The sequence below is a fragment of the Mesoplodon mirus genome, assembly GCF_964341445.2.
Source record: "Mesoplodon mirus genome assembly, chromosome: 4".
Classification (NCBI taxonomy): domain Eukaryota; kingdom Metazoa; phylum Chordata; class Mammalia; order Artiodactyla; family Ziphiidae; genus Mesoplodon; species Mesoplodon mirus.
This window is the reverse complement of record NC_138979.1, coordinates 72,475,055-72,494,351: the sequence shown is the minus strand read 5'-3', so window position 1 is coordinate 72,494,351 and position 19,297 is coordinate 72,475,055. Positions and strand designations below refer to the sequence as shown.

Here is a 19,297-nt window from a genome sequence, read left to right as displayed (position 1 = left end):
TTCTTTGAAAAGATAAACAAAATTGACAAACCTTTAGCTGAACTCACTGACAAAAAAAGAGACTAGGCTCTAATAAATAAAACCAGAAATGAAAGAGGAGAAATAATAATGGATACCACAGAAATACAAAGGATTATAAAAGAATATTATGAACATCTTTATCCAACAAACTGAACAACCTAGAAGAAATGGAAAAATTCTTAGAATCACACAACCTTCTAAGACTGAATCATGAAGAAACAGAAAACCTGAATAGACTGATCACTAGCAAAGAGATTGAAACAGTTATCAAAAACCTCCCCCAAAAGCAAAACCATAGGCCTCACAGGTGAATTCTAAAAAACATTCAAGGAAGATTTAATACCTATCATTCTCAAACTCTTCCAAAAAATTGAAGAGAAGGGAATACTTGCTAATTCATTTTACAAAGCCAATATTACCCTGATACCAAAACCAGACACAAACAACAACTAAAAAAGAAAATTACAGCCAGTATCTCTGATGAACATAGATGCAAAAATCCTTAATAAAATATTAACAGAATACAACAATGCATTAAAATGATCATACACCATGATCAAGTGAAATTTATTCCAGGAATGCAAGGATGGTTCAATATCCATATATCAATGTGATACACCACATTAACAAAATGAAGGATAAAAACCAGATGATCATCTCCATAGATGCAGAAAAGCATCTGAAAAAATTAGACATCCATTTATGATAAAAACTTTCAATAAAATGGGTATAAAAGGAATCAACCTCAACATAGTAAAAGCCATACAATGACAAACCCACAGCTAACATCATACTCAATGGTGAAAAACTGAATGCTATCCCTCTGAAATCAGAAACAAGACAAAGATGTCCACTCTTGCCACTCTTTTCAACATAATGTAAGTCACAGTCAGAGAAACTAGGCAAGGAAAAGAAAAAAAGGCATCCAAATTGGAAAGGAATAGTAAAACTGTCACTATTCGTGGATGACACAATTTTATATATAGAAAACCTTAAAGACTCCACCAAAAAACTCTTAGAAATAATAAACACATATAGTAAAGTTTCAGGGTACAAAATCTGTTTTGTTTCTATATTCTAACAATGAGCTAACAGAAGGAGAAATTAAGAAAACAATCCCATTTACAATCACTAACAAAAAGAATAAAATATCTAAGAAGAAATTTAACCAAGGAGGTGAAAGACCTATACACTGAAAGCTAAGATACTAGTTAATGAAATTGAAGACAACACAAATAAATGGAGAGAGATTTCATGTTCATGGACTGGAAGAATTAACATTATTAAAATGTCCATACTATCTAAAGTTATCTACAGACGTAAGGCAATTCCTATCAAAATACCAATGGCATTTTTCACAGAAGTAGAACAAATAATTCTAAAATTGTATGGAAATACAAGAGACCCTGAATAACCAAAGCAATTCTGAGAAAAAAAGAATAAAGTTGGAGGTATCACACTACCAGTTTTCAAAATATTCAGTATATTACAAAGCTATCATAATCAAAACAGCATGGTATTGGCAGGAATACAGATAAATAGATCAATAGAACAGAATTTAGAGTCCAGAAATAACCCATGCATATATGGACAACTAGTTTACAACAAAGTAGCAAAGAACATACACTGGACAAAGGATAATCTCTTCAATAAATGGTGTTGGGAAATATGGAGAGTTATATGCAAAAAAATAGACCTTGACCTCTATCTCACACCCTACACAGAAATCAACTCAAAATGAATTAAAGACTTGAAAGGAAGACCTGAAACCATAAAACTAGAAGAAAACATAGGCATTATGCTCTTTGACATCAGTCACAGCAATATCTTTCAAGATATGTCTCCTCAAGCAACACAGGAAACAAAGGCAAAAATAAACAAATGGGACTACACCAAACTAAAAAGGACAGCACAAGAAACCATCAACAAGACAACTGAATGGGAGAAGATATTTCCAAATCATATAACTAATAAGGGGTTAATATCTAAAATAAAGAACTCATACAATTCAACAACATCAACAACAAAATAACTTGATTTAAAAAATAAGCAGAGGAACTGAATAGACATTTTTCCAAAAAAAAGACATACAGGTGGCCAACAGGCACATGAAAAGATTTTCAATATCATTAAAATGCAGATCAAAACCACAAGGAGATACCACCTCATGCTGGTTAGAAGGACTATTATCATTAGGCAAGAAGTAACAAATGTTGGCAAGGATGTGGAGAAAAGGGAGCCCTCATACACTGTTGGTGGGAATGTAAACTGGTGCAGCCACTATGGAAAACAGTACGGAAATTCCTCAAAAAATTAAGAATAGAACTACCATATGATCCAGATATCCCACTCCTAGGTACATATACAAAGAATACAAGAAAACACTAATTGAAAAAGATATATGCACTATGTTCACTGCGGCATTATTTATAATAGCCAAGATATGGAAACAACTTAAGGGCCCATCAACAGAAGAATGGATAAAGAAGATATAATATGCATATACAGATGTTTATATACATATATACACATACATATACACAATGGAATACTACTCAGCCATAAAAAAGATGAAATCTGGGACTTCCCTGGTGGTCCAGTGGTTAGGACTCTGTGCCCTCACTGCCAAGGGCCCAGGTTCAATCCCTGGTCAGGGAACTAAAAATCCCACAAGCCGCATAGCACAGCCAAAAAAGACATGAAATCTTTCCATGTGTGACACCATGGATGGACCTTGAGGGTAGTCTGCTTAGTGAAATGAGTCAGACAGAAAGACAAATACTGTATGATTTCACTCATATGTGCAATATAAAAAACAAACACCAGAAATAAACCCACACCTACAGTCAATTAATCTTTGATAAAGAAGGCAAGAATATACAGCGGAGAAAAAGACAGTCTCCTCAGGAAGTGGTGTTAGGAAAGCTTGAAAGCCACATGTAAATCAATGAAGTTAGAACACTCCCTCATACAATACACAAAAATAAACTCAAAATGGCTTAAAAACTTAAATATAAGACATGACACCATAAAACTCCTGGAAGAGAACATAGGCAAAACATTCTCTGACATAAATCGTAGCAATGTTTTCTTAGGTCAGTCTCCCAAGGCAATGGAAATAGAAGCAAAATAAACAAATAGAAACCTAATTAAACTCATAAGCTTTTACACAGCAAAGGAAACTATAAAGAAAATGATAAGACAACCAGAATGGGAAAAAGAAATGTACAAACAACATGACCACCAAGGGATTAATTTCCAAAATATACAAAGAGCTTATACAATCAATAACAAAAAAACAAACAATCCAATCAAACAATGGGCAGAACATCTAAATAGATATTTCTCAAGAAAGACATACAGATGACCAACAAGCCCATGAGAAGTTGTTCAACATTGCTAATTATTAGAAAAATGTAAATCAAAACTACAATGGTGTATCCCCTCACATCTGTCAGAATGGTCATCATCAAAATGTCTACAAATAATAAATGCTGGAGAGGGTGTGGAGAAAAGGGAATCCTCCTACACTGTTGGTGGGAATGTAAATTGGTACAGCCACTGTGAAAAACAATATAGAGATAACTTCAAAAACTAAAAATAGAGTTGCCAAGTGACCCAGCAATTCCAATTCTGAGCACATATCTGAAGAAAACACTAATTCAAAAAGGTACATGCAGCCCAATGTTCACAGCAGCACTATTTACAGTAGCCAAGACATGGAAGCAACCTAAATGTCCATCAACAGATGAATGGATAAAGGAGATGTGGTACATATATATAATGGAATATTACTCAGCCATAAAAAAAGAATGAAATAATGCCATTTGCAGCAACATGGATGGACCTGGAGATTATCATATTAAGGAAAGTAAGCCAGACAGAGAAAGACAAATATCATATGATACCACTTATATGTGGAATCTAAAATATGATACAAATGAACTTATTTACAAAACAGAAATAGACTCACAGACATAGAAAACAAACTTATGGTCACCAAAGGGGAAAGGGGGTGGGGAGTTTGAGATTAGCAGATAAATACTACTGTATATAAAATAGAAAAACAACAAGATCCTATGGTACAGAACAGGGAACTATATTCAATATCCTATAATAAACCATAGTGGAAAAGAAAAAACAAACAAAATAAATCATCAAACCAAACAACACAAAAACAAACACATAGATACAGAGAACAGAGTAGTGGTTACCAAAGGGAAAGGGGCAGGGCAACAGGAGGGTGAAATGGGTAAACGTCATCAATTTGAAAACTATGATTATTACATCTGCATTCGTCCCTCAAATGTGAATTAGTAGTATAACAACCTAATCAGCATGGGCTCAGTACAACTTTATAAAAGTATCTGAGATATTTTAGATCAGGATATTAATTACAGACTGATGAAATGCTGACAGCTCAACAGAAGTCTCAATTTAAGACACAGCTTTCATGACAGTGGAGCTGAGGGCTCTATTCCACTGCACATAAACCAAGCTGAAACCACAGCCACAATAGTGTGCCAGTCTGGAAACACGGGGGACACAAGGCACCTGCAACTTTCTGTCCTCTCTATGGTCCAGGTGTTATAGTCTATAACTCTTACAACAGGACTTGGATGTCATTTTAATTATTCCATTTAGAGATGGAAACCTCCATCAGTGAGGTCAGGGAATCTTCTGGTAACTGGTAGAAGAACCCATTATGTGAGTCCAGATTTTTTCTCACTCACTCTCTAATCCACATGAAGCTAATTTGCTCAATTCCTACAGTAGTAATGAATAAACATAAGAAATAGATAATTTGTTATTCTATAAACTGAACTGCATATTCAAATCAAGTGCAGTCATTAGATTATTCCTAGGGACACGTGACCTGAGTTATTTACCAAATTACATATAAGAAAAGATAAAATACTTATATATTGAAACGCATTCTTTCTCTACAAGAAATAATAGCCTAGTAAAAAGTATTTTTAATGAACTGAACTGCATGCATAAGCTATAATATGGCCTTGTCTTACACAGAATGCAATGGTGCCTTAGGTAAGCATGCCATGGGACTAAGGTATGTGTGTGAAAGGTGGGGAATATGCAGGGAAGGGTCACCTGCCAACGTGTGTTGAGCTGAGGTAATGGCTCTTCACTCAGAATCCTCTGGATATCTAATTAGTTTCTCCTGGAGATGACAGGTATAATTTATCCACAGAATTTGTTCTCCACCTCCCCTATGCATTTGAATTAACTTTGTGATATAAACAGCTAACTAAGTCTACAGTAATAGCTCTTACTTCAAGCACAGCAATTAAGAGTGCCTGTTTCCTCTCCTCCTACATCTGTTCTGAGAGTGCAGTGAATACATTTGAATTATTATCTGGATATACAGTAATTGCCCAGAAATGACAACTCACCTGTCTGTAGAGTAGGCTGTGCTTTTTAGGTGAGGACTAGCCAGGCTAACCTAAATGTTCAGTTGAGACAGTCATCTCCTGTGCAGTAAGAATGGAAAAAATAGTTTGACTTGAGTTAGAGCGGTCATCCAAAAATCTGTGCCCAGATGAGGCAGCTAGATTGTGTTCTTTAGGGACCCCAAAATATCCCGCATCCTACCTCCAACTCCCTGTTCCTCTGACATACAAGCACCTGCACTTCAACCTTTATACTTCATTCCTTTTAATTGAAACCTCGTGTCTCTTATTTTTTCTTAAAATATGAAACCCATCAGGATGAAGGACAATTCTATAGAACCAATATAAATCATAATATATCTAAATATTTAATTCTTTGTACAGCCCTTCACACATTTCAAAATTCTCTTAAATTCAGCGATCCAACTTGAACTCTCAAAACCCTGGCAGGGCTTGGCAGGAGCTGTCACATTTACACACCCCAGGAACCAGGTGAGGAAGATGTGGGAACTTCCTCTGGCTTTCCATGGGCTGAGCCAGGCCTCTCTCAGAGATATCACATCTGTGACCAAAAGTCTGTAAGCATTCATTTCACAGTTCTATGGTAACTCAATTATGCTCATAATTTTTCACTGAAAGATATTAGAGAGCAGCGTGATAAGGCTTGCTTTAAAAATTATACTTTAAGGCCCACTTATTATTTCTTTTATTTTTTTCACATCTATTTTCTGCAACAGAGCTAACTCCTGTCCCATTGGGGATCGTATTCCCACTATTTACTCATTTTCCCTCTTCCTACCTCATCAGGAACACAACCCTGGCAAGGGCAGGAGTTCCTCCTGCAGTACCCTACAGGGTCTGTCTGGGTCACGTCAGTACCTTAGTCAGTGCTGGGCTGCCAAGGCCTCTCCGCAAGCCTGAAGGAAAGAAGGGGCAGTGGCATCTCCTCTCAGGCTCTGACTCTGGTGGGGCAGGTGGGCACCCCCTACTGGGAGGAGCTGGGGGCCTGTCTTCCACCACCGAGGCACCTCCTCACCACCCACATCATCAGCTTCGTCTCACACTGAATGTTCCTAATTCCACATTTAGAAGAAATTCTAATTAAACTTGGAAAATAAGCTTTAGCAAAGCCAGGAAAAGAAATCCAGATATGCAAACACCTGAGGAAGAGGAACAGAAAATTAATCCCTCTGGCTACAGACACAGCCAAGAGGAGGCTTTTCAGATGTTCTCCCTGAATTAAACGAGCCCATGGGTCATCTCTACACATCGTGTATGTCTTCACCATGTTCATTCACCTTTAAAAGCCAATTTTATTTTTCCCAACACTGATTGCATTTAGCGTAGACTGGCCAGATTATGGACAGGGAGGGAATTTGTATTCTGTAATAATCTATTTTCAGGAGAGTGCTTCAAATTTCTTGAAACCCTGAAGGGAGAAAAATTCACTCAGGTCATTTCCCTTCCTTTTCACAATTATCTTATTAAAAGGTTTATCCTCCTCCAGCATTTTTGAGCCCACATGACAAGATGTGTTGCTGAGATAAATGACACCCTGCATAGCCCTGAAATAGCAAGGGACACAGCTGAAGTATTACTTAGAATGACAGATAGTTAAAGATGGGAAACTAAAACAGATACATCCATAATTCAGAAGTTAGCTGAGGAGAGACAATAGCTGGGAAAATAGTGAGTATTTTTAAAACACAATGATCACAATTTGTATTCTGAAAACTAATTAGAGTAACATGTGGACATGTTAATTCTATGCAACATAAATGAGTCTGTTCGATTCTATTTACTGTTGACAATAACAGTGATGAGCCATTTAATTTAATTCCTGATGTTGGATCTTTGTGGATTCAGTTGGACTACGTATGTCGAGAGATGCCAACGTAAACCGATGCATCTAAAGTTAGGAATTAGGAACTGTATCCTAGTGGACAGTTCTCAGCTGAAACTCGTAAAGAGTATACAAAAATGTTGCAGAAACTGTTTCATGGTTACACCACATTATGCCATCCTCAAGACAGTCCTTCAGAATTTATTAATCCCATGGGAAAGATGAAAAATTGATGCTAGAAGAAATCAAGGGAGAGACACTTGATCCAGCCCGACAGGGAGGTGAGGGAGTGCAGGCCATGGAAGAAAACATCAAGGCTGGAAGGGAGGCAGGAATGAGTTCCATGTGGGAAATGGGAGAGGGGTTAAGAGGATCACAGGCTGGAAAGAGATAACAGCAAGGATGCAGTTGAAGAAGACAGGAGGCTGGGTGTTCCTAGATGGTGTGACACATAAAAAAAGTAGGCAAGAGCCAGAAAGCGCTTACCTCTCTTTGTCATCTGAAGGGGCTTGGACTTCATCCTAGAAGCAAGTGGAGTTTTCATGGAGTTTAAGCCAGGGAGAGCCTTCACAGGCCTGCTTTACTCCAAAGTGGGAATAGCATTATCAAATCCTAGATGCTACCTGCAGACCCCTTCCCCTTCCCCTTCCCCTCCCCCTCAGAAGAACCCAAGCGTAGGCAGTGTCAGGCAGCTCCCCACCTGTCCACTGCCCCGGGCTGGATGCAGAGGGGATGCTCAGTAAATATGGGCCAACTGGCTGAGAGAGGATGGGACTGATAATGGAGGGGAGCAAATAAACGTAATTACAACAAACGACTGATAAATCCATGCACAGCACTGTATTATGTAAATATAAGCTGACTGCACCTTGATGAGGAAACACAATGGTTACAACAAATAAAATATTGCTACATGTGAAAAAAAGTAGTGAGAAAAGAAATTCAGATATTTATAGTAAATTATCCCTTAAAGCAGAGCCCTCTAAACCATGAACAAAAATGGTGTCTAATTCAGTATCTTTTACCAGGAGAGCTGTCCTTGGGCAGTCACTCTGAACATCAGTGAGTTGCCAGATTCTGCCACTCAGACATTATTTAGCATTTAAGTGAGACAGGAAGAGGAGTCCTAAGATACCCAGTGACCCTGGGGCGCTTCATCAGGTCACTCTGCTGTCCCAGGACCATGACAATGTGCATGGTGGAACTTTCAAGTCATGAAACCAAAGAGGAGCATACTACTATATGGTTTTATATTTAGTTGTTTTTTAAATCTCTTTCACTCAAAAACCACAGAGCTCTTCTGATATATGAAAATGACTTCTGAGGACCAAACGACACGAGGCTTTAGAAGAGCTGCCTTCTAAGAAAGAAGCATTTGTTCTTTGTATTATGCTGTTTCATTTGGAAAATTCACAATTTCTTATTTTTCCTTAAAAGAAAAATAAAATCTTTAGAATTGTGAATTCTGCTTGCCTGTTGCACATGACAAGGCCTTAGAACATCCCCTCCCAAGTGTTGTGTCATGTGAGTATGTAAGAGGGGCCCCCTGACTTTGAATGGACTTGCCTTGCATTTTCTATAAATAGTGCAGTAATCTAGCTAGAGTCAGAGAGATCTGGGTTGGAAGCCAAGCTTACCCACTTTCTACCCATTTTCACCCACTTTCTTCCAATTTTCCCCCTCAGAGGATGAATGTGGTGCTGAGTAATATTTCCAATGGCACCATGTATGGAAGGCACTTTGCTATGTTCTAGCACAAGATAAACAAAGGACCAATTGGACTAAACTTACCCAGAAGGGCAAAGAGCGAGTCTTATTTATCTTTGCTCTAAGGTCAAGCACAATGTCTGACAATTAATGAGGAAATTAGTAACATTTTCTCAATCTTCTCTTTCCATGTAAATGCAGAATTGCTGCACACTTTTCATACTGTGTAGACTTTTTATGTAATTATAATGGGAAAACTGTGGTGACAATTGAATTTATGAACCTTGTGCAATGGTAATTTAGATGTATTGCTCAGTGAATAAATACCTTAAAGCAAGAAGGAAGTTTAAGAGTAATTTGTTCCCCTCCTTCATTGTATGAAAGAGGCAACTGAGACACAGAAAGATGATAAGACTGCTCCAATACTGCACAGGACATGCATCTCCAAACCCTCTGCACACTACACCACAAGGATTTTGAAATTCTAGGCCTACTGGGACCAGTGTAATTCTATGTCTTGATACAGATAAATTGGAGAATAAGCCTCAAACTTGGAAAAACAGAGGGATGGGGCAGCTGGGGTAGTGTGAGGGTTGGCAAGCTGCAGGGCTCTAAATGAAACTGAGCCCCATGGAGAAGAGGAAACAAGCCATAGACTAGGTGCATCCTATGAAAAATGTGTCTGCAACAACCCCCATGTTATCTGACCATCACCATAAATAGGTATGCATTTCTCTCCTGGCCAAGAACACTACCCTTGTCTTGGTCTTTTTTAATCTATCAATTGTTAATCTATCAAAACAATTGGTAGAAAAACTAGATAGAAAATCAGCAAAGATATAGAAGAACTCAACAAAATTATCAAACAACAGGATCCAATTCATCCAGTAACAGCAGAATACACATTCTTTTCAAGTATCCATGGAACACTCACCAAAACAAAACATATACTGGGCCATAAATTAAATAGTAACAAATTTAAAAGAATTTTGAACTCATATGGAGTATGTTCTCTGATCACAATGGAATCAAACTAGAAATTAGCAACAGATAACGGGAAGACTTTCAAACATTTGGAAACTAAAAACACACTTCTAAATAATCCATGAGGGGGCTTCCCTGGTGGCACAGAGGTTAAGGATCCACCTGCCAATGCAGGGGACATGGGTTCGAGCCCTGGTTCAGGAAGATCCTTTATGCCATGGAGCAACTAAGCCTGTGTGCCACAACCACTGAGCCTACACTCTAGAGCCCATGAACCACAAATACTGAGCCCGCATGCCACAACTACTAAAGCCCATGCACCTAGAGCCCATGCTCCTCAACAAGAGAAGCCACCGTAGTAAGAAGCCCACGCACCGCAATGAAGAGTAGCCCCTGCTCACCTCAACTAGAGAAAACCCGCACGCGGCAATGAAGACCCAATGCAGCCAAAAAAAAAAAATGAATAAATATTTTAAAATATAAATAAATAAATAATCCACGAGTTAAAGGGGGAAAAAATCTCAGGGGAAGTACAAAATACATTGAACTGAATGAAAATGAAAATACAAAATATCAAAATCTGTGAGATACAGCTAAAACAGTGCAGAGAGGGCAATTTAGAACATTAAATGCTTACATTAGAAAAGAATAGTCTCAAGTCGAGACTCTAAATGCTACCTCAAAAAAGAAGAGCAAAATAAACCCAAAGCAAACAGAAGACAGTAAATAATAAAGATAAATAGCAAAATATAATAAAATTGAAAATAGAAAAGCAATACAGAAAAATAATGCAACAAAAAGTTGGTTCTTCAAAAAGGTCAATGGAACCAACCTCTAGCAAGATGACAAAGAAAAAAAGAATGGTGACACAAATTACCAGTATCAGAAATGAAGCAAGGAATATTATTATAGGCCCCACTGATATTAAAAGGTTTATAAAGGATTAGCAAATAGAATACAGCAATATATTAAAAGTTTTCAAAAAAGAGTATTATTAAACATGATAAGTAGGTGTGGTTTATCCTGGGGATGCAAAGCTGGTTCAGTATTTGAAAATCAACCAATGTAATTCACCGTATTAGCTGTCTAAAAAAAAGAAAAAATCACATGATCATATCAACTGATCCAGAAAATATATTTGGCAAAGTTCAACACCCATTCATGACAAAAAAAAATATTCTCTCAGAAAACTAGAAATAGAGGGAAATTTCTCAACTTGGTGAAAATATATATAAAATATCTCTAGCTAACATTACACTTAATTGTGAAAGACTGAATGCTTTTCCTCTAAGATCTAGAACAAAGCAAGATGTCCACTCACACTACTATTATTCATGTAGCATTGGAAGTTCTAGCCAGTGCAACAAGGTAAGAAAAATAATAATAAAAGGTATACAGATGGGAAAGCAAGAAATAAAAGTCTCAATTGCAGGAGACCTGATGATGTACACAGAAAATCCCAAGGAACCTATCAAAAACAAACAAACAAACAAAACTTCCTAAAACTACTGAGCTTGGCAAGTCAGAGGACGCAACATTAACTTACAAAAATTAACCATATTTCTGTATACTAGCAATGAACACAGGGAGAAGGAAATTTTAATATACAGTACCATTTACAAGCACCATGAAATACTTGGGTGCAAATCTGACAAAATATATTCAGAACTTGTATACTAAAAACTGTAAAACACTGAATAAGAAGATCTTTCATTTATTTAGATCTTCTTAAAGAAGATCTAAATAAATGAAAAGACATATCCTGTCTATGGATCAAAATACTCAACATAGTAAAGATGTCAGTTCTTCCCAAATTGATATAAAGATTTAACACAAGATTTTTTGTAGATACAGACAAGATAATTCTAGAATTCATATGAAAAATATGTATTATAAGAGCTAAAATAATTTTGAAAAATAAAGAGGTTGAGGGCTTCCCTGGTGGCACAGTGGTTAAGAATCCACCTGCCAATGCAGGGACACGGTTTCGAGCCCTGGTCCAGGAAGATCCCACGTGCTGTGGAGCAACTAAGCCCATGAGCTACAACTACTGAGCCTGCACTCTAGAGCCCACGAGCCACAGTTACTGAGCCCACATGCTGCAACCACTGAAGCCTGCATGCCTAGAGCCCGTGCTCCGCAACAAGAGAAGCCACCACAATGAGAAGCCCACGCACCACAACAAAGAGTAGCCCCTGCTCACCGCAACTAGAGAAAGCCTGCACGTAGCAACGAAGACCCAACGCAGCCAAAAATAAATAAATAAATAAAATATTTTTTTAAAAAAATAAAGAGGTTGAATTACTTCCACCCAATTCCAAGGCATATTATATAGCTGTAACAATCAAGACTGTGAGTACTGACACAGTGATAGACACATAGATAAATGGAAGAAAATAGAGATCCCAGAAACAACCCACAGAAGTTGAGCCAACTGACTTTCGACAAATGTGCAAACATAATTCAAAGAGGAAGGATAGTTTTTTCAACAAATGGTAATAAGGTAACCAGATATCCATGAGCAAAAGAAAAAGAAACTTAGCTCTAAACCTCACACCTTGATTTTTTATAACAATTAACTCAAAATTGATAATGAATTAAATGTAAAACCTAAAATTATAAAACTTTTACAAGAAAACAGGAGAAAATCTTCGGGAACTAGGGCTTCATGAAGAGTTCTTAGACATTACTCCAAAAGTATGTTCCATAAAACAGTTAAAAATCAGTAACTTGGACTTCCTCAATGTTAAAAACGTTTCCTCTTTGAAAGAACTTGTTAAAAGGATGAAAAGAAAAGCCACATGAGGGAAAAAAATTGAAAACTACATCTGGCCAAGGAATCATATGTAGACTACAGGAAGAACTCTTAACAAAGCAGTAGAAAAATAAATAAAACAAAATAATCCAATTTTTAAAGGGGCAACTAATATGAGGAGACATTTTGATGAAGAGGATATACTATTGGCAAATAAGCACATAAAGAAAATTTAATGCCACTAACAATTAGGAAAATGTAGATTAAGACCACAAAGAGATATCAACCTATTGGAGCTAAAACAAAAAATAGTGACAATACCAATTGCTGGTGAAGATCTCTCACATAGTGATGGTGGGATAGAAAATGGTACAGAAACTTTGGAAAAGAGTTTGACGGTTTCTTAAAAAAAATTAAACCAACATTTATCATAGGACCTAGCAATCGTACTCCTGGGCATTTATCCCAGAGAATAAAATCTTATGTCCACGCAAATTACCTGCATACAAATGCACATAGTCATTTATTTGTAATAGTCAAAACCTGGAAACAACCAAAATGTTCCTCAATAAACATTAATCAAACTTTTGTCTATCCATACCATGGAAGATTGCTTAGCAATAAGAAAAACAAACTATTGATACAGGCAACAACTTGAACGGATCCCAAAATCATTTTGCTGAGGGAAGAAAAGCCAATCTCAAAAGGTCACGTACTGAATGAGTGCACATATGCAACATTCTCAAAATGACAAAAATACGGAAATAGAGACCAAATTAGTGGCTGACGGGTTAGAAATTTTGGAGGAGGGATAGCAGGAGCGGAATATTCATTGTGATAAAACAGTTCTGCGTCTCAATTATAGTGGTCATTACACAGATCCACACATGACAAGATGATGTGGAGCCACGTACACACACTGTACCAAAGTCAACTCCTGGTTTGATACCCACGAATTGTGTGACTCTGCACTACCTTTGTAACTTCCTGTGACTTTATAATTATTTAAAATAAAAACTTAAAAAATATATTACAGTATGTTTCCTACTGGAATAACAAACATCAACACTCACTTCCAATATCAGGTCTCAGCTTCTTATCATATTCTCTTAGCAACTTGTTGAGAATAAGAGTCACATCTGTATCTTGGGATTTTGGAGCCAAGACCCACTTTTGGTTTGATGAAGAATCTTCATATTCATCCTCTTCCACCTTTCTGGATCTGTAATTGTGGCACAAAGTATGACATATAAGTTGTAGCAATGGCTCCAGGAAGTGTCAAGCTTTGGCTCACCCAAGCACCACTGAAATAGGTAGAAAGGCCCTAATACACTCATCGCAACCAATAGATTATCTCTAAAATTAAAAAAGTAAAACAAAACACAAATAAGAAAGAATCCAACAAGAATGACAGTACTATTAACATAGCATGATGTTTTCATTAAATGTCACAAAATAATTCCATGTCCATGTTAAACCATAGACATTGTAATAACTCAATGCATGAAGGCCAACCAGCAGACAGTCAGCCTTCCTTGGATCAACCTTGAGAACCTCTGAAGGTCTTGCCGTTTCCACTCCCCACTGCCAAGACCTCATTTTAGTTGAAGGTAAGAACAGCTTCTTCAGAATGCACTCACTGAAAACTGTTGAGTCTGACTCTGTGCTTCTCATGGAGACTAGCACCTTTGGTCTAGGCAGACACAGGGATACAAGGAGGTGGTATGCTTGGCCAGCACCCATGTGGGGTGCCAACGAACAGCGATATTGGTTGGTAAACATCCTCTGGTGATTTTACATGCCTCCTACCACACAAACTGATTCATCTCTTACAGAGCAGGCTAATACAGACATTAAAAATTAAAACCTTTCTAATATGTCTTTACCATTTGGCCCTGTAATAAATGTGTCCAAATGAACGCTGAGCATATCTGAGTCTCTCCTGAGCAGGGCTGAGCCTGACAGGCGCCTCTCCTGGGTGATACATACTCACAGGAGTACTTGAATGGAGAGGTCTCAAAACAACAAGCTAGCTTCCTTAGTGAGTGAGGTCATCTCAGCAACACAGCCATCCAGGCCTGAAAAGAGCAGAGTCTTCTCTTCAAAGTAGCACTTCCAGGGGGCCTGTCATTTACTGGGGCAAAAAAGCTCATCACACAAACAAACAAGCAACCTTCTTCCTTTATGGCTTGTCAGTGGGTGCACCGTAATGACTTTCTTTCTTCACAAAAGAGAACAAAATATAGAATAGAAAATTGCATTGAGGTTTATTTGTCCTGAGTATGAGCTCATTTCTGTTTAGCTTCCCAGATGGGAGCCAAAATGGCAACAACATCTCAGGGCAGTTGTGTTCTGGGACGTGTGTCTTTAAGTTAGTTTTTAGAATGGTCTGAGTTATCTGTAATGAACATGAAATAAATGAAAAGAATAAACTTTTTAAAGTTTATTATCTCTACTTTGTTTAAAGCCTCAGAATCATATATATATACTTACATAATATAATATTATAACATGTAACTATAATATATAACATCTGTATAATCTTATGTATGTGTCATATGTACATGAGTCTTTTTATGAGTGTTAACTAGCCTTAACATAGATCAGAACAGTGCCAGTCTAGTCCTATATGAATATATACACTTACATGAAGTTTTGATAATAAGTATTTGGCATATGTCTCAGAGATTGACATCTTTTAATTTTTTCCTTGGCTGATATTAAACTATAATTCTATTTCTTAACTGGAAGTTTAGAATAAATCATCCATAGGAACTATAAGTTGCCGTGGATTTTTTTCACACTGAATATTCACCATCAATAGGAACTTGTAAAATTTGGGACACATATTCAAGAACTTCATTTCATTATTTGTAAGCCTGATGTTTTACAAATAACACTACAGAATTTTAAATGCAGAATATTTTATTTTATCAGGAATATTGTCAGAAATATTAATTTTATCATCTTAAAAGAAAGTGGGTGGAAGCAGGTTCTGCAGGACATGGATTGCTGGGAGCCAACCATTGCCCACAGGACCTGGCAATTCAGTCCACAGCAAAAACACTTGGGAGACTATGGACAGAGGGACAGATCACCTGGGCAGGATCACATACAGCATCCTCAGGACTCCTTCCAACTCGCCCACAGTGCGGTCCTCTCCTCCTCTGCTGTCTGTCTCTTCCCCTCCCCTCCCCTCCCTCATCCCCAGAGACAGCTCACCAGCACAGACCAGACCATGCTCTCCATGCTCTGTATCTTCTCTTGCCCCAACACTCATATGTTGACAGAAGGAGCACACTAACTCTTCATCAGTTTTCTGTATACACAGCCTTAGTTTCTGAAAAATACTTTGAGCTATGTCAATAACAGGTATTATAGTGAGACTAATTCTCCCTCTAGCAGTCAAGTGGTGATGAGAGGGTTTTCCTGAAATTGCGTAAGCTTCTTAGCTCAGTGTAGGTGAGGGAGGAGACAAAGAAAGGAACAGTTGCAGCATCCTCTCCTGCCCCTTCCCCTTCGGGAGGTAAAAATGGGACACTCGCGGCTCTGTGGCTGGGTTGGGGGGGACAGCGGGCAGCACACAGGCAGCGATGCTCTGGGCCGACACTGGGCTCCTCCCAATCTTGATGCCATGTCAGTTTGCTGCAGGACTTCAGAGAATGAAATCGAAGCTTCCCAGTGCTAGTGCCGGACCACCAGCCCAAAGGAAAATTCTCCCTTTGACGAAAACCCAATCTCAGGGACTCACCAGAATGTGAATAAAACAAAAATGTTCTATTTTTCTAAATTCTAAGTGGGTTATATATAATCTTCATCAGTGTTCTGTTATCAGGATTGTTGGGTCCTAAACACCATCATTACCTTTTTCTTAAAAACAAATTGGTGATGTACTGACAGCTCAGCCATCATATGGTATTTTCATGTCTTACACATTCTCTTCAACTACAAAGGCAGAGACAAAGTTGGATGCATCTATAAACATAAAAAGGAGCTCCTGAACCTCAGAAAGCAGTTAGCCATCCGCTTATGGTATCACCAAGGTCCAGGTGTGACTTAATGTGTTTTAATGGAGAATAAGCTCCTCCATAAATGTCAGAATGGGTTATTTTCTCTCCACGGAGCTGCCAAGCCATCACCATGGAGCACAACTGTCAGAGCCTTCTCTAGGGCTCTTCAACACCAGGAAGGCATGCCAGAGTGCAAATGAGAACCCTCTCGAATTAATAACAGTTTTGAAAGGTGATGCTGGACATCAGATTACTTCACATGTCTGTAAAACCCATTCAAAGAGCAAAGACACTTTCAAAGGAGAGGTATACAGCAATAAAATTAGTTTAAAACTTGGATTTTTTAAACTGATATGCAACCTCTATTATCAAGGCCATGGAATCAACCCAGACATAGAACATATTAAAGTTGTTACACCTGCCTTGGCAAAATGAAAGGATGAAGAATCCCCAGAGATTGTATGTGTGTTTGGGAATCCCTAGACACCTGAGCGCTTCAAGTTAGACACCCAGATACCTTCCTACTAAGCACATAAAGTAATGAAGACAATAGCGGGTTTCCTTCTAACATGTATCTATAGATCTAAACAGCTGATTATCTAACCCTGAACTGCAGGTCACTGCATCCAGTCGGTGGCAATAGGGAGGTCGATTAGATATAACCTCAGATCTGTATATGACCTGGGACCTCCACATTGTGCCTGGTGTTGTCTGCTTCTAAACAGAGATACATCCAGGCATGGTCTACCTCAGAGAGCGCACTTCCATCTCCCTTCCCAGCTAGCTCCTTACACAGGAAGAAACTTCAGTTGAAGGCCCAAGGAGTGTGCAGCCTGATTGGAAGAGCTGCCGTGAGTCTGCCTTCCCGAGCACACACAATCTGCCTTTCTCACTCTCAACTCTTAGCAAAGACCAGCAGTGTGCAGTGGGGAGGGCCAGGACTTTCTTCCTCAGGGTCTGTCAAAGGTAGGGAGGGAGAACTATGACCCATTCACATTCACGTCTTGTAGGATTTGTTAATGTACCTTCCTAGTTCTTTGGTACTTCACAAATGTGAATGAACATGCAAGACCTCTAGGTATTGCCTGCTAACAACTGCAGGGCTTATAGCCCACAGGAAGGCTCTCTAGATTTCTAGCTCCCAGATCTAGGAAACGAAGATGGTGTCAGAACAAAAGTGTTTTGAGGGTAGGGATGCCCTGAGATTCTTGGGGTGGTGAGTGGGATGGGAGGAAGGGAGCTGCTCTAATTTGTAAAGCACAGGGCAGTCTTCAAGTTCTGGGCTAAAGATCTAGCCCGAGACAGAATTAAAGGAACCAAACCCAGAATCTCCAGTTATATTCACAGCAACAGTGTTTAACCCCTCTGGTCCCACTGTCTTTCTACACTCATGAGCCATCTTCATCTCTTCCTGGAGCATTTCTAAGCTCCCATTAGGTGGTTGGTGTCCTGGGAGGAAGGTTGGGGTATCTACGGTGAGGTAATTTCTTACAGTTACTAGGTAGAAAACATTATCAATTTCAACATGCTTGCTTTATAGGGGTAGGTTTGTGCATGCTCCCGTGTGTGAAAAGTGGCTCATGTAGAAGGGGTGCATATGTGTACTGTGCGTGTGCTCGCAGGACCTGGGAAGGAAATCCTTTCTGAGAAGCAGGGCTCTCAGCTGTCCACCTTGCCCCAGTCCTCCTCCACCTGCCTCCAGCCCGGCTGCTCCTCACAAAGACCGGTTTAAACTGGGCAGGTAGGAAACCGTAACTCCTGGGTCCTGGGAAATTTCAGTGATGGAAATGATACAGAATGTTGCTGTGTGTGCTGTGTGTCTGTGTCTGTGTCTGTGTGTGCGCGCGCGCGCGCGCACACAGCGCTGAAACACTTGGGGGAGGGGTAGGAGGTAGACACAGGCTTTCCCCTATGATGTTGGTTTTCAAAACCTCTTAAAACCACCAGATCCTAAAAGCTTCAGGAGAAGAGCCCATTAATCTCAGAGTCCCCATGTTTCAGGCTGCAGAGAAGGCTGCAGTCGCCCAGCCCGGAGAGGCAGATGGCCATGTCCGGGGTAGATGGGACAGGTAGGGTCCCGGCCGACTTCCCGTCTCCTCCCCGCGGCCCTAGCAGGATATGCCGCAGCCCAGACGACGGATGGCGGGGCACGCCGGCGACTCGGGGCCGGGGGACAGCGCCCCCCGCCGCCCTCCCTCCAGTCTCGGAGCCTCCGGAGATGCGGAGCCCGGGCGCCACTTACCGTGCGTGCAAGCCCGATAACAGGCAGAGGAGCAACAGCAGCTTCGGGGCCATGGTGCCGCGGAACGTGGGGCTCAGCGTCCGAGGCCTCGGGCCGAGCGCGGCTTCCTCCGGGGCGCGGGCCTCGCCTCCGCCGGTTCTCCGCGCCCTCGCTACCTCCGATGTCGCCTACCGTAGCGCGACTCGGGCGCCGGGCCGCCGCGGTGGGACAGGTGCGGGCTCTGGCGGCCGGCCGCGCCCCCGACGGCCGGCGGGTCTGCGCGCGGCTCCGCCTGGCTCACGCGGGACACCCGGTCCCCGCGGCGCACAGCCCCCGCCCGCGCACCGG

The 19,297-nt window shown here is 39.8% G+C and overlaps 1 protein-coding gene across 1 annotated transcript in view; it reads right to left on the bottom strand.

Annotated features, from left to right (window-relative positions):
* Nucleotides 1-19,023, bottom strand: part of GABRG3 (gamma-aminobutyric acid type A receptor subunit gamma3) — a gene marked incomplete at both ends in the record, with an annotated part of 443,214 nt that extends 424,191 nt beyond the window's left edge. Inside the window, 2 exons of the mRNA XM_082619044.1 lie at nt 13,792-13,940; nt 18,971-19,023. Of these exons, the coding sequence (XP_082475170.1) occupies nt 13,792-13,940; nt 18,971-19,023 (202 nt within the window). The remainder of the gene's footprint in view (nt 1-13,791; nt 13,941-18,970) is intronic.
* Nucleotides 19,024-19,297: the final 274 nt, after the last annotated feature.